At 36.3% G+C, this 15,623-nt stretch overlaps 1 protein-coding gene across 4 annotated transcripts in view; it reads left to right on the forward strand.

Annotated features, from left to right (window-relative positions):
- The window catches only part of Kdsr (3-ketodihydrosphingosine reductase), a 28,930-nt gene extending 14,946 nt beyond the window's left edge, over positions 1-13,984 (forward strand). For all 4 annotated transcript variants that reach the window (XM_068359070.1, XM_068359069.1, XM_068359068.1 and 1 more), the window contains exons 6-8: positions 3,889-4,017; positions 5,587-5,727; positions 7,013-13,984. In XM_068359070.1, coding sequence (XP_068215171.1) covers positions 3,889-4,017; positions 5,587-5,727; positions 7,013-7,123 — 381 coding nt within the window. In that variant the 3' untranslated portion in view covers positions 7,124-13,984. The remainder of the gene's footprint in view (positions 1-3,888; positions 4,018-5,586; positions 5,728-7,012) is intronic.
- The last annotated feature ends 1,639 nt before the right edge of the window (positions 13,985-15,623 follow it).

Raw genomic sequence — 15,623 nt, forward strand, 5'->3', positions numbered from 1 at the left:
GGGCCTCCTGGTCAATTTTGAGGAGTCTCAGCTCGTCCCATCCCAGACCATTGTCTACCTGGGTATGGATCTTCAGAGTCGAGCTTTTCGGGCTTTTCCGTCGGCCCCAAGGATCTTCCAAGCCCTAGAATGCATCCAGAGCATGCTGAGAAGGAACCGATGCTCAGTCAGGTAGTGGATGAGTCTAACAGGGACACTTTCATCGCTGGCCCTGTTCATCGTGTTAGGGAGACTCCACCTCCCCCCCCTTCAGTATCATCTAGCTGCTCACTGGATAAAGGACATGACGCTAGAGACGGTCTCAGTTCCTGTTTCCGAAGAGAGGAGGTCTTCTCTCGCGTGGTGTAAGAACAGCTTTCTTCTCAAGGAAGTCTACCTTTGGCTGTTCAGAAACCCGACCGCCGTCTCCTTTCGGACGCATCAGACACGGGCTGGGGTGCGACTTTGGACGGACAGGAATGCTCGGGAACATGGAATCAGGAGCAAAGGACACTCCACATCAATTGCAAGGAGTTGTTGGCGGTTCTTCTGGCCTTGATAAACTTCAAGTCCCTCCAGCTTAACAAGGTGGTGGAGGTGGACTCTGACAACACCACAGCCCTGGCTTACATCTTCAAGCAGGGACGGACTCTTTCGTGGAAGTTGTTCTAGATCGCAAGGGACCTCCTCATCTGGTCTAAAGATCGAAAGCTCACGCTGGTAACGAGGTTCATTCAGGGCGGTATGAATGTCATGGCAGATCGCCTCAGCCGGAAGGGTCAGGTCATCCCCACAGAGTGGACCCTTCACAAGAATGTTTGCAGCAGACTTTGGGCCCTGTGGGGTCAGCCAACCATAGATCTGTTCGCTACCTCGATAACCTAGAGACTCCTGTTGTATTGTTCTCCGATTCCAGACCCAGCAGCAGTTCACGTGGATGCTTTTCTGCTGGATTGGTCCCATCTCGACCTGTATGCATTCCCGCCGTTCAAGATTGTCAACAGGGTACTTCAGAAGTTCTCCTCTCGCTAAGGGACACGGCTGACGTTGGTTGGCTCCGCTCTGGCCCGCGAGAGAATGGTTCATAGAGGTACTGCAATGGCTGGTCGACATTCCCAGGACTCTTCCTCTAGGAGTGAACCTTCTACGTCAACCTCACGTAAAGAAGGTACACCCAAACCTCCATGCTCTTCGTCTGACTGCCTTCAGACTTTCGAAAGACTCTCAAGAGCTAGGGGCTTTTCGAAGGAGGCAGCCAGAGCGATTGCCAGAGCAAGGAGAACATCCACTCTCAGAATCTATCAGTCTCAAGGGGAAGTCTTCCGTAGCTGGTACAAGACCAATGCAGTTTCCTCAACCAGTACCACTGTAACCCAGATTGCTGACTTCCTGTTACATCTAAGGAAAGTAAGATCCCTTTCAGCTCCTACGATCAAGGGTTACAGAAGTATGTTGGCAGCGGTTTTCCGCCACAGAGGCTTGGATCTTTCCACCAACAAAGATCTACAGGACCTCCCTAGGTCTTTTGAGACCTCAAAGGAACGTCGGTTGTCCACTCCAGGCTGGGATCTAGACGTGGTCCTAAGGTTCCTTATGTCATCAAGAATTGAACCTCTCCAATCAGCCTCTTTTTAGGACCTCACATTAAAAACTCTTTTCCTCGTGTGCTTGACAACAGCTAAAAGAGTAAGTGAGATCCACGCCTTCAGCAGGATCATTGTTTTCACATCTGAAACGGCTACATGTTCCTTGCAGCTCGGTTTTTGCTAAACGAGCTTCCTTCACGTCCTTGGCCTAAGTCGTTCGAGATCCCAAGCCTGTCCAACTTGGTGGGGAATGAACTGGAGAGAGTACTTTGCCCAGTTAGAGCTCTTAGGTACTATCTAAAAAGGTCTTAACCTTTACGAGGACAATCAGAAGCCTTATGGTGTGCTATCAAGAAACCTTCTTTTCCAAGGTCTAAGAACTCAGTTTCTTACTATTCAGGCTTCTGATTAGGGAAGCACATTCTCATCTGAAGGAAGAAGACCTTGCTTTGCTGAAGGTAAGGACACATGAAGTGGGAGCTGTGGCTACTTCAGTGGCCTTCAAACAGAACCGTTCTCTGCAGAGTGTTATGGATGCAACCTATTGGAGAAGCAAGTCAGTGTTCGCATCATTCTATCTCAAAGATGTCCAGTCTCTTTACGAGTACTGCTACACCCTGGGACCATTCGTAGCAACGAATGCAGTAGTAGGCGGGGGCTCAGCCACTACATTCCCATAATCCCATAACCTTTTAACCTTTCTCTTGAATACTTTTTATGGGTTGTACGGTCGGCTAAGAAGCCTTCCACATCCTTGTTGATTTGGCGGGTGGTCAATTCTTTCTTGAGAAGCGCCGAGGTTAAAGGTTGTGATGAGGTCCTTTAGTATGGGTTGCAGCCCTCGATACTTCAGCACCTTAGAGTTGTTCAGCCTCCTAAGAGGAACGCTGCGCTCAGTAAGGAAGACGAACTTATTTAAGGCAGAGTAATGGCTCAAGTCGACTTCCTTACCAGGTACTTATAATTTCATTGTTATTTTGAATAACTGATAATATGAAATACGGGATACTTAGCTTCTTGATATACATGTACACTGGTTTTCACCCACCTCCCTGGGTGTGAATCAGCTACATGATTATCGGGTAAGATTAATATTGAAAAATGTTATTTTCATTAGTAAAATAAATTTTTGAATATACTTACCCGATAATCATGATTTAATTGACCCACCCTTCCTCCCCATAGAACCAGTGGACCGAGGAAAAATTGAGGTGGTGTCAACAAGAAGTACTGCAGTACCTGGCCACAGGTGGCGCTTGTGAGTACACCCCCCTCTTGTATAGCGATCGCTGGCGTATCCCTTCCGTAGAATTCTGTCGGGCAACGGAGTTGACAGCTACATGATTATCGGGTAAGTATATTCAAAAATTTATTTTACTAATGAAAATAACATTTTTTATTTAATAGGTTTTACGGTTATCTGTGTCACGAACGAGCAAAATCGTGAAGATTGAACCTGCAAAAGGAGGGAAGACTGTAATGTGTATTTTTCCTAACTATACAAATCTGAAACTCTTCACACATACTGTACTGGTCCCGCCATCCCCTTCCCCCTGAAGTCCTGCCGCAGCTGCAAAGTGATAAGTGTTTCATGGTTCTGGTGTGAGCGTGATGGTGAGTCTGCCCTCACTACCCCCCTACCCATCTTCGCTAACTAACAGAGGGTAGTTGCACCTCGCAAAAACTCTAACAGCTGGTTTTCCGCCAGCGCCAAAATAATACTCCTATGTACAGAGCTTCAGGTCTGTGTAGTTAGGAAAAATACAAATTATTCAAAATTTGTCATATTAATTTGGTTATTATACATATAATTTTCTTGTACCGTAAAAAGTATGTATGATTACAACGGCAGCTTTCATTGGCTTAGATTATAGCATAGTACAGTACTCTACTGTATTTGGTAGTTTCCTTTATCACTGAACAGCCAAGGTATAATCTGGAAATAGTTTCAAGTACTGTACTGTTTTTAAATCTTCACTTCTCATGGAAAGAAAGAAATATTCTGGTTTGGATTATTCATCTATAGTTTTTAAGAGAGTGTTATTTCACTAAGTTCCAGAGTTAGGAATTTGTTTAGAATTATATTCTTTGTAAAGAGCAATTTTATAAATGGAACACTTGTCCCAAACTTTAAGCAGATCCTTTTGTATGTGATGAGGCGAGTTTCATTAAAGACACTTATCAGCATTAATTTCACTATACTGTACTAAAATTTGCTACTAATCATCTCAAGGATGAAATTGGAGGCTTTCTAATATTTTACTTATATTGATATAGAAAGTAACATCACATATTTGTAGCTAATTACAACTTTGCTCCTTAGGTGAAACCCTACAACATCACAGTGACTGTCTGCTGTCCCCCAGATACTGACACTCCTGGATTTGAAGAAGAAAACAAGACCAAACCCATCGAAACTACGCTCATATCGGAAGCAGCTGGATTATTCAAGGTTAGATGGATAAAGATTTTAATAGGAAAGCACCTTAAATTGATTTTATGTACATTATAGGCCTAACAGTAAAGACATGTTCAATTAGTTTCATGAAATTTTTGTTTGAAAGTGGATCAGATTTTGAGATGTGACAACTGAATATTTGTGGATTGAGTGAGGAGATAAGACTGTATTTTTCATGACAAAAATTCTATCAATCATCTACACTCAACATCTGAAATCTTCAAGATAGAAGCAGAAAAGCTAGTCTGATCAAGACTTCACTATTCCCACATACTTGCAGCGAGTGGTTTTATGTTGAACAGGCTGGCATAAGTCTCTTTTTATGGTTTATATATGAAAGATTTATTTTATTGTTTTTACTGTTCTTAGTTTTTTATTTTTAATTGTTCATTACCTCTCCTATAGTTTATTTATTTCCTTTCCTCTCTGGGTTATTTTTCCCTCTTGGAGCCCTTGTGCTTATAGCATCCTGCTTTTCTGACTAGGATTGTAGCTCAGCTAGTAATAATAATGCTATTGGTAGGGAGTAGGTTGGACAGGACATCAGCTACCTATTGAAATACTACTATTAGAGAGTTATTGGATCCTTTGACAGGCTAGACAGTAGTTCATGGGATTTCACTCTCTTTGGTTATGGCTCATTTTTGCTTTGCCTAGACATATTGAATAGTTTTGCATAATCCCTCCTCATTTTCCTCTGCCCTCATGCACCTGACAACACTGAGATTACCAAACAATTCTTCTTAGCTCAAGGGGTTAACTGTAATTGGTTAGTGGTTATTTTCCTTTTGATAAGGGTAGAAGAGAGACTTCAGCTACAGTAGGGAGCTCTTCTAGGAGGACACTCCAAAATCAAACCATTGTTCTTTAGTCTTGAGCAGTGCCATAGCTTCAGTACCATGGCCTTCCACTCTTTTGGATTAGAGTTCTCTTGCTTGAGGGTACACTCTGGTACGCTGTTACTTCCCGTTTTGCTTCCTCTGTTTTTTTTAAGTTTTTATAGTTTATTTAGGAAATATCTATTTTAATGCTGTTACTGTTTTTAGAATATTTTATTTTGAATGTTTGTTACTTATCTTATAGTTTATTTTCTTGTTTCATCTTTTAACTGTGCTAGTTTTCCCTGTTGGAGTCCTTGGGCATATAGCATCCTACTTTTCTAACTAGGGTTGTAACTCAGCTAGTAATACATACATACATATACCAAGGCACCTCCCCTCAATTTTGGGGGGTAACCGTCATCAACAAACATCAACCGGCACCTCAACACCTGCAACAGCAATTATATCTGCCTCCCTTTTATCCTCAATATTCAGTAAACTTTAAAATATTCCGCCCACCTTTTCCTTGCCTCCTCTCCTTTTAATAACCTTCCATTTCCATCTTTCATTGTCTCTTCAATTCTTGAGCCAGCCTTCCTTACTCTCTTCACTTCATTCTTCACTTCTTTCCAAAACTAGTAATAATAAGGATAATAACGACCAATCCAGCTTCTGTATTAAAGGTCTTAGGTTTGTAATGCAAGTTACTTTAAAAATTTATTTTAATTTCTTATTTTTCCAGCCTGAGGACGTAGCTCGCAAACTAGTAGACGATGCACTTGTGGGTAAATTTTTCACAACCAGTGGCCTTGAAGGTTACATGCTTACTACCCTGTGTACAGGTATGGGACCTGTCACAGATGCCCTCTCCTTCTTTTCTCAGGTGAGTGTTTAATTTCAATTTTTTTTATTATTTAATAAAATAGTACTGTATTTTGGATATTCAGAGACCTCGGATGAGGGTTATGAAAGGTTTGTAGTGAATCAAAACTGTTTATATTCGTTTAGTCATCTCGGTTCGTGGCAGCACACTTGCTGACAGGAAACCACCGGTACGAATCGTTACCGGGTGATAGGTTGTATGCTATTGGGAGTCATGACTGCAAATTACTTTTCATTATTTCATCTCAATGATAAAAAATTTCAACAAGCACTTGGAGAAAATTTATGTTAACCCTTTTACCCCCAAAGGACGTACTGATGGTTTCACAAAAGCCATCCCTTTACCCCCATGGACGTACCGGTACGTCCTTGCAGAAAAATGCTATAAAAATTTTTTTTTCATATTTTTGATAATTTTTTGAGAAAATTCAGGCATTTTCCAAAAGAATGAGACCAACCTGACCTCTCTATGACAAAAATTAAGGCTTTTAGAGCAATTTAAAAAAAATATACTGCAAAATGTGCTGGGAAAAAAATAACCCCCTGGGGGTTAAGGGTTGGAAATTTCCAAATAGCCTGGGGGTAAAAGGGGTAAATGCTGCAATGAAAATATCCAACAATTTTGTATTTCTTTTACTGAAGAATGGTAGACGTTCCTCAACTGACAAACATTTGAAAATACAAACACAAGTCCAGCTGAAATCATAAATCGGAGATATTGTATCAAAATCGTATAGTGTAATACTGTAAAAAAAACAATATAATATGATGCAGTAAGCAAAACAATTGCAATATAAAATGGGACTGATTGTTGACCTTTGCAGCTAAAAATCGTAGGCATTTGAGTAAGGTGAAGCCTACCGTAGGTCAAAATTTGGCTTACAAACAGCCTCTTGGAACTAAAGTTTGTAAGTTAACCCTTTTACCCCCAATGGATGTACTGGTACGTTTCACAAAACTCATCCCTTTACCCCCATGGACGTACTGGTACGTCCTTGCAAAAAACTGGTATTTACATTTATTTTTGCGTATTTTTGATAATTTTATGAGAAGCTTCAGGCATTTTCCAAGAGAATGAGACCAACCTGACCTCTCTATGACGAAAATTAAGGGTGTTAGAGCAATTTAAAAAAAATATACTGCAAAATGTGCTTGAAAAAAAAAACGCCTGGGGTTTAAGGATTGGAAAGTTCCAAATAGCTTGGGGGTAAAAGGGTTAAGGAGTTGTAAGTTAAGGACATGATGTATATTTTAGGTCAAAGTTCCTTACTTGGATCTAATTGCAGGTATTCCTCGGCGGCTTGTTCCGTTCCGTATCCGCTTTCTACCTCTGGAGCTTCGGCAGAATTGTAGAAACGGAACATCAAAAGAGAATGGCTTCAAAGAAGGTTGAATAGAATGAACATTGATGTTGAAATGGTCTGTATCTAGAAAATTTTTTGAGGGAATTTTCAGTATGGCAGTTTGAAATTCGTGTTACCAAATATTTTTTTTTCCTTTTTCATCTACTCATTTTCTTTTTGAATTGGTGAAGAGTAAAATATTTTGTTGCTGTTAAAAGCACAAAGTCCTGTCTTGGGACAATGAAACTTGTTTACGATATACCTACAATTTATATAAACGAGTGGGATGCAGTTTTCGTGAACACCCCTTCACACATGTTCTAGTACACATCTTGATGCTATTTCAGATATCATAAGGTTTCAACTATTTTCTATTACAGTGTCTTGAGTAATGATACTGTTGTATACAGTATACTTAATACTGTAGTTAGATATTTTAGCATTATTGTTTTGTGGTATATGTTGACGAAGGGTTATACTTGAATTCTGAAAAAAAAAATACTATCCCATTGCCAGTAAGAATATATAATAACACTTAATATAATATATTTTTTGATAAAAGAAAAACATCTACATTTCATGAATAAAACAGCAAAATATGCCTAAGGCATAAAAGTAATTGGAAATTATTTCCTTCAATGCAAGATCTGAATTGCTATATATTTTGTGAAAAGACAAATAATGTGTTGGTTGTAATGCTGTTCTTCACAAGATATTGTCTTCACTTACTCAAAAATCTTAGGATGCCATATAAGGTAATCGTATTTCTGTCTTTACCTACGTCTATCCGTCCATCTGTCTATTTCCACACATGAGAAAGATAATTTTGTAAGGATTATTTTAGAATATCTTGTTGCATCTTAACCAAAATTTTTAGATTTAGCTTTCTATTTAAAAGTGAAATTTCCACTTCACAAAGTATTTACATTTTTGGGGATTACGAAACACGGACTTGTATTTTCCAATGATTTTGTTTCACAGTATTTGACCTCTGGTTTATTGCTTTGCTTGTAAAGAAGAGAACATCGGCACTAGATGTCCTTCTCAAAAAGATTTGGTGTTAATCCTATGATGTGATAAAATGCACAAATCTGAGGACTTTTATAAATAAGAAGATCCTCAATTTATATACGTTCGGAGATACAGTACACACAAATCCAGCTGAAATTATAAGTCTCTGATATTGTATCAAAAATTCATAATGAAATACTGTAATTGAAATTATTTTGTAATTTCATGCTGTAAGCAAGGCGACAATTTGACTCGCAAACAATTTGACTCAAACAATTTAACTTACAAACGGCTTCTTAGAACCTATTAAGTTTGTAAGATGGGGACTTTCTGTCGTAGTGTAAAATCTCTGAATTACAAAGATATGGCCCAAAACTGTTTGTCAATACACAGTATATTCAAATCTATAAATGTGAGTATCTTATGGTCTTGGCTTATTGGTACCTGACCAGGAAACGCTCATGTGATTATGTGCTGGTAAGCAATTAAGTGGTCAACCCCTGCTAACCATGTATAAAAGTTGAAATATTTCACATAATTGTGTGGTTAGAATTATTAATGTTCATATCCACATAGTTATACTGTATTAAACAATGATTGTTTGTGATGATTTCCGTGTTCCTTTTTTTTTTTATGAGTTTTCTGTTTTCAGCTTGTTTACGTATCTGATTTTTCCTCAAATTAGAGTCTCTTCCTCACTTGATTCTGAGAAGAATTCTCTTGTATATTGAGGTTTAGCTTTAAATTGAAGCTTCGTGGAATACCTGGCTAATAACCAGTGAGATTTGAGTTGAATGTGGAAGTTACCATTTTCATTGCTTTTGTGGTTTAAATCCTATTCATTATATATAAGCATAGATTTAAGTTAATCTTTAAGATATCTAAATTGCCCCTCTTTTTCACTTTCATTTCTAGCAAGTAGGCATCAGTGATTTGGCTAAATTAGACAGCCTGTGAATAGTGGTTCTCACACGCCCTTGTTAAATATACGACACCCACAAGGTGATCGCGCGATGGTAGTAACATCTGCATTCCATGCTTTTATCTTTCTCTAGTATATTTGGAAGATTTATATTAGAAAGGTGTAAAGAAGGACCCTTTTCACCGGGCGTCACAGGTCTCTCCCCAGAAATAGATTTTTCCTTCGTCAAAATCCCTTAATGATTTTGATAGAAATTGTAATTTGGTAGATGGTCCTTTGTTAGTATTGTACCATAACATTGATTTGAATTTGTTTTGTGTTTTCTGTTTTTCTTATTTTCCCTTCTTCAGGTGATAACTTATATCCCAAGTTTATATGACTGATATAAAATTTAGAGTAAGTTGGATTGGGTGTCTGATTATGTAGCCATTAAAGGAAATCTTTTATCAAATGTGTAAGAGTAAGCTACATCCAACAGTGACTTTAGTTTTGGAAAAAGAATTTTTATGAAAATATTGTCAGAATTTTTGGTTTTAGGGATAAATACAGATACCTGTAATCCACTGAATGAAATAAGGCTGGATGAAGCTATGATGGTGAACTGGGAAATGAATTTAAGAGTCAGGTTGCTAGAATTTTCATCAATGGTAATACCCAAGAAAGTTAACCTACATTTATTTTTACCTCAAACTGAAGGTTTTTGTTATTTGAGTGATTTGATTTATGACATTTTTATCAAAATGCAGAAGGATAACAAGAGGGAACAAATGAAGCGAGAAGAGATAAATTTAAAAGACTAAAAAGTGGACTCTGCCAGGAGCTAAAAGGACATAGCAAACATCCTTTTACCCCCAAAGAACGTACTGGTACGTTTCACAAAACCCATCCCTTTACCCCCATGGACATACCGGTACGTCCTTGCAAAAAAATGCTATAATTTTTTTTTTTTCATATTTTTGATAATTTTTTGAGAAAATTTAGGCATTTTCCAAGAGAATGAGACCAACCTAACCTCTCTATGACAAAAATTAAGGCTGTTAGAGCAATTTAAAAAAAATATACTGCAAAATGTGCTTGGAAAAAATAACCCCCGGGGGGTTAAGGGTTGGAAATTTCCAAATAGCCTGGGGGTAAAAGGGTTAATAGTGTCTACAATACGCCATATTTAAAACTTTGACCCGCCAACGAGATATGTATTGCATGTGTGTAAATTAGTGGTAATTTGAATTCATGAATTGGTTAGGTAAGGTTGTCATAAAAAGAATTTTGCATAGCAGTGTTGACTATGCTTTACAAACCAGGTTTTTTAAACAATTTACTAAATGTTAACTTTATCTGATCATTTAAGAGCAATGGTTGTTTCATTGTAAGGAACAGAAATGGTCAGCATTAATGATTGGAGCTTAGTTCCAATCAGAGTAAATACTGGAGGTATGTTTCCCCCTTTTGTGCATGACATTGTTTCAACAGAAATATTTGAAGTGTATGAAAGAACAATTAAAATCTTAGTTATTAAAAATCAACAATTATTTAAAATTAGCAGGAGCTTTCGCACTTTTTCCAGAAGTGCCTCTTCGGTAGAAGAATAAAAAAGTTTTACAATGTTTAAAAGATAAAGTAAAAACAAATGAAAATTATAGGATAAAAGTAATCAAACCAAAGTAGTTGTTGAAGCTAAAACATCAGATTAAAAAGAAGTGGCAGTTTTCTAACGAGTGAACAGTCTTCATGTTAAAATAGCTAATCGCCAGGTGACTGGATATTTTTTGTATACCTATCTGTTACTCATCTACGGCTGCACAAAACTCATCAGTAGTTACTAGTTGGTAGTACTTTACTGTACTTTGTGTGATATATATTTTTGGAAACTTTTTATATCTGATTATTGATGTAAGGAACCATCTTATGTTCTTATGATAAGAGCAAAAAGTCATTTTTAAAAAGTGTTATGTGTTATGTGGAAAGACTATATTGCCATTCTTGGCTTAACTGTTAATACATTTCAAATGGGGCTTTAATATCATTGACAGCAAAAAATATCTTCCAGAAATAATAGGCAAAAGGGGAACTATTTGTCTGTTTCTCCTGAAATAGAGAATTGTTTTCATTATCACTATTGTTATAGTGTAACCATACTTCTGTACTTTACTAAACCTCTAGTGACTAACACATATTTTATTTGATAAAGAGTAATATCACGGTCATTGGACCTAAAAAACTGCATCATGCTATTGAACTATGTAGCATATTATGAGATTCAAGTGAATGATTATTGAACATGAAAATGAGTACACTAAATAGTGTTAGAATCTAGCAATTAAACAAGAGAGAGATGATATAATTCTGGGAATACTATTGCATTAATCTAAAGTTAAATGGAAATGTTGTCTTCAAGATTATGACTAGAAAAATATAAACAGAATTATTCCAATAAGTTGTCTATCTATTCTCAGTCATGGATTGTTTTTACTGAGCTGTATGTGATTACAGTTTTTTAACTGCAGCTTAAGAGCACTAAGCCAGTCAGAATCTTAAGATTGAAAACCCAACATCTGGTATCTGCTAGTTTGTTAAATAGCATAGTCTTAAGGAAATCCAATTTCATCCCAGTCATAATGATGAGAAATTGTTGTGACCCCAACCCTTTTCTCTCCCAATTAATATTTATTTTGACCTCCTAGTGGCCAAAATATTGGAACCCAAAGTGACGTTAGGGTGATGTAGAATTGCTCCTGTCAGCTCAACTTGGAGAAGTATTTTATGTCTGAATTTACTTACAGAAAATTTATTCAAGGTAGAAAAACTCCGTGTTTCATCTCTTAGAAAGGTCTGAAATTATGTGAGAATCAAGTGCCAAGGATAGTTTGGATATGCATTACATGTTTGATCTACAGGAATAGTGTTTTAAGGTTTCCTATATAGTATTGTAGTTTGTTATGAAGTGAGAATATTGGGAGAAAATGTACGCCCAACGATGTACATGTATTTACTGTTTTTGACAGTTTAAAGTTTTTCATAGCTATGTCCATACTAGGTAACTACTTTATTGAAAGCAAAGTGCTTGTAACAGAACATTTACTAAAGTCAATATCATAGACTAAGAGCAAGGGATTTATTGCTGTACTCTAGATGCTAAAGAATTTACACTTAATTGAAAGAGTTTTGGCAGTTTATTTTGTGGCTCCTTTTGATCTAATTAGCTGATTTTGAAATTTGTTTCACCCATCAAACACTGTAATAAAAGTGTCATCTCCAAAGTCCAGCCCCTACTTGTATAGATAAATTATTAATATTGTAAAACGTATTTTGTAATTGGCCAAAGCTCGACCAATGATCCGATCAGTCCATAATATTTTACCCCTCATTCAAGAACAAATACTTGGGACTAAAAAGATTAGGAAAGTAACTCATTGGTTGTCCAAAATATGTAATGATATGAAATTAATTATAGTTCACTAATAATAATAATGATAATAATAATGTTAATGAACTAACAATGTAATAAGTTTTCTATGAGATTCCTTTGGATACATCAAAATATTGAACATTTTCAAACAATTCAAGTACTAGATTATATGTGGCAGATTATTAAGATGAATAATATGATTTTTTCTAATAAAAGCCGATCTTTTCGGACTATTAACGGCTCCTCACTTGTCCTTCCCCTTAGTGGATTAGACTAGGTAAAGTCTATTGGGGGTGCAGATATCTATGGTTATCTACGGATACGTGCCTGATTATAAACGATATCTTCGGATAGTCGTTCCGGGGGTTAGAACCCCGTGATACCTGACGGCAATTCTCTTGTAATATCACTCGCAGAAATATTATACAGTAGGAAGCTGCCGAAGAGAACTCCCATCAGGACGACATGGCTATCTCATTCAAAAATAGATTTTCACTACGTCAAAATGCGTTTTAGATGTAAAAAGTGTAGGCCAAAGCTCTGGAATCTGCCATATACATGGATGATTATTTTTGCATTACTGTATCGCCAGTTGTCGAATTATTATAAATCGGCTAACAGCAAACTGTACAGTATATCTATTATGAATTTGACCATGCTAATGAGTTAAGTAACCTTCCAGTAATTCAGATTTGTGTTCTTGATGGTAAAGAATATTAAAAGTATATTATTATTTATCTGGTTTTGAAATTCACATATGTTAACTACTATAGTCAATTTCTTTTTAGTGAGGCAGATTTGCACCGACTCGCAGGGGTGCCCTTTTAGTTCGGAAAAGTTTCCTGATCACTGATTGGTCTGACAATATAATTCTAACCAATCAGATAGCAGGAAACTTTTCCGAGGTAAAAGGGCACCGCTGCGAGTCTGTGCAAATGCGTCTCATTAAAAAAAATTGAGTATAGTTTGTAAAGAATAACACAAGTTGTATGACTTTTATCAATTAGTTCTTTTCATAGATCATGTATACTTTATCTGCCATAATTTTTCTAATAGTGTTTTCATACTATAGAATTACATACTATAGAATTAAGTAGAATAATTTTATGTGATAATTACTTTCTGGGAAGAATTGTTTTCAAACTACTTGGAGCTTAATCAAGGAGAATTTTTTGTTGGCCAGCTTATAAATGATTCTTTGGTGCAAGTGTCAAAGCTTTCCAATTCTAATAAAATATTATTGTTACTACCTAGCCAAGGTGAATGCCATAATATGAACTGTTGGATTTTTATATCAAATAAGTTTGTACATTTTTTTAAAACTGTAAACAAGAGATTTATTCATGAAAGTATGTGTATGCACATTTATTTTATTTGTAAACAACAGATTTATTCATGAAAGTATGTGTATGCACGTTTATTTTATTTTATTCTCCGAGAAGAAAAAATCTTGGATAGAGAAAAGTTAAGATATTTTTCCCCTTTTAAATTCTTTATCATGTTTCTGAAGTAGGCTAAGATTTTAGTCGAAGGTCCCCAGTGTACAAACATTCCGAGATGCAAACACGAATTCCAACTGAAAATAACGAGGACAAGATAAAGAAATACTTTAATAAAACATTATATCATTTAACACAGTAAGCAAAACAACATTTGTAATAACCTGATATCTATTTCATATGAAACCTGACAATTTGTTGACTTTTGTAGCTGAAATCATAGACAAAATTTAACAAAATTGAACTTACAATCAGCTTCTTGAAACTGATTAACTTAATAAGTTGAGGACTTTCTGTACAGATATAAGAAATTTGAATGAATCTCCTATAAATTATACATTTTCTAAAGTAGATTTTGTCTAAAATGTCTACAATAGACATTAATCTAAATCTGTGACAGGTGAGCATACAATGAAAAACTAGGGTCAGTATTTTCTTAGTTTGTATGTTATATAGAATAAAAGATTTTAGGATTATTTAAGAAGGAATGGGGAAATCAAAAGAGACATTTTATGTTAAGAGTTGTCTTTCCCCATGCCTTTTTTCCTTATATTTACTTTAATCACATTTAAAATTTTGCTTTCTGTTGCTTTGTAGGTAGCAACGTTTCAAAATGAACCAGAAATGTTTAGAAATGTAAAGCCCTGTCCACACGATCGAGCATGCCCGATGGGCAAACAGTGATACCAGGCCACAATAGTTAGTGAAAATGAGGGTTGATGACGTCAGAAGCGGGAAAACTAAAGGCAGGGATCTGGCAACACTGTATGATGCCAGATCCCTGTCTGTGTTTTTCCTGCTTCTGACATCATTAACCCTCATTCTCACCAACTATTGTGGTCTGGTATCACTGTTTGCCTGTCAGTCATGCTCGATCGTGTGGACGGGGCTTAAGAGATAAGAAACTTGTTATTGAAACAATAAATGCAAAGCTTCTTTCAAGAAACTTGTTATTGAAACAATAAATCGTCACCCTCATAAACTAATTGCCTAAGTCATTTTCTCCACATGTTGGGAACTCAAAAAAACCTTCTCATTTCCTAATTCTTTATATCATTGTCTTGAGTTTCAATTCACAAATTCTTAGCAGAAGAATTTGTGAATTAGAATTTGTTAATTGAAGCTCAATACAATGATATAAAGAATTAGGAAATGAGAAGGTTTTTTTTATTTCCTAACAAGTGGAGAAAATGACTTAGGCAGTTAGTTTATGAGGGTGACGAAATGCAAAGCTTCTTTCATTATGAATGGCAGAGAAAGTAACTAGTCTGTACTTATTGAATGGTATTGTTTTCACTTTACTGTCCATTTGCACAGGTGCTCAATCGTAGGACATTATGCCTTTCTATATTTACTTTTGTATTTACCGCTCAGCTAGAATATGAAAAGAAAATCTTGTGGCAGTTTGTTTTGTGGTGGCTATTTGCTATGGAGAATTGTGGGATTTTAAACAAATCTGACCAAAGATATGCTTTCCTTAAGCTTGAAGATGACTTATTTGTCTTTTTCAATGCCGAGTACAATGAGAAAAGTAGGTTATTGTAAGCTTAGCAGAATAAAGTTGTCGGATTAATTATGTTATTGTGTTTTGTTTAGTTCCCTTTGTTCATTGCGTTTGAGCTTCAGGTAACTTTCTCCTTAGGAGTGGATTTATGGATTGATCCCAATTGAAAATATTTTCATCTGTTGCCATATAGTTTTTGTAAGAGCTAAATT

Source organism: Palaemon carinicauda, chromosome 35, assembly GCF_036898095.1.
Source record: "Palaemon carinicauda isolate YSFRI2023 chromosome 35, ASM3689809v2, whole genome shotgun sequence".
NCBI classification, from domain to species: domain Eukaryota; kingdom Metazoa; phylum Arthropoda; class Malacostraca; order Decapoda; family Palaemonidae; genus Palaemon; species Palaemon carinicauda.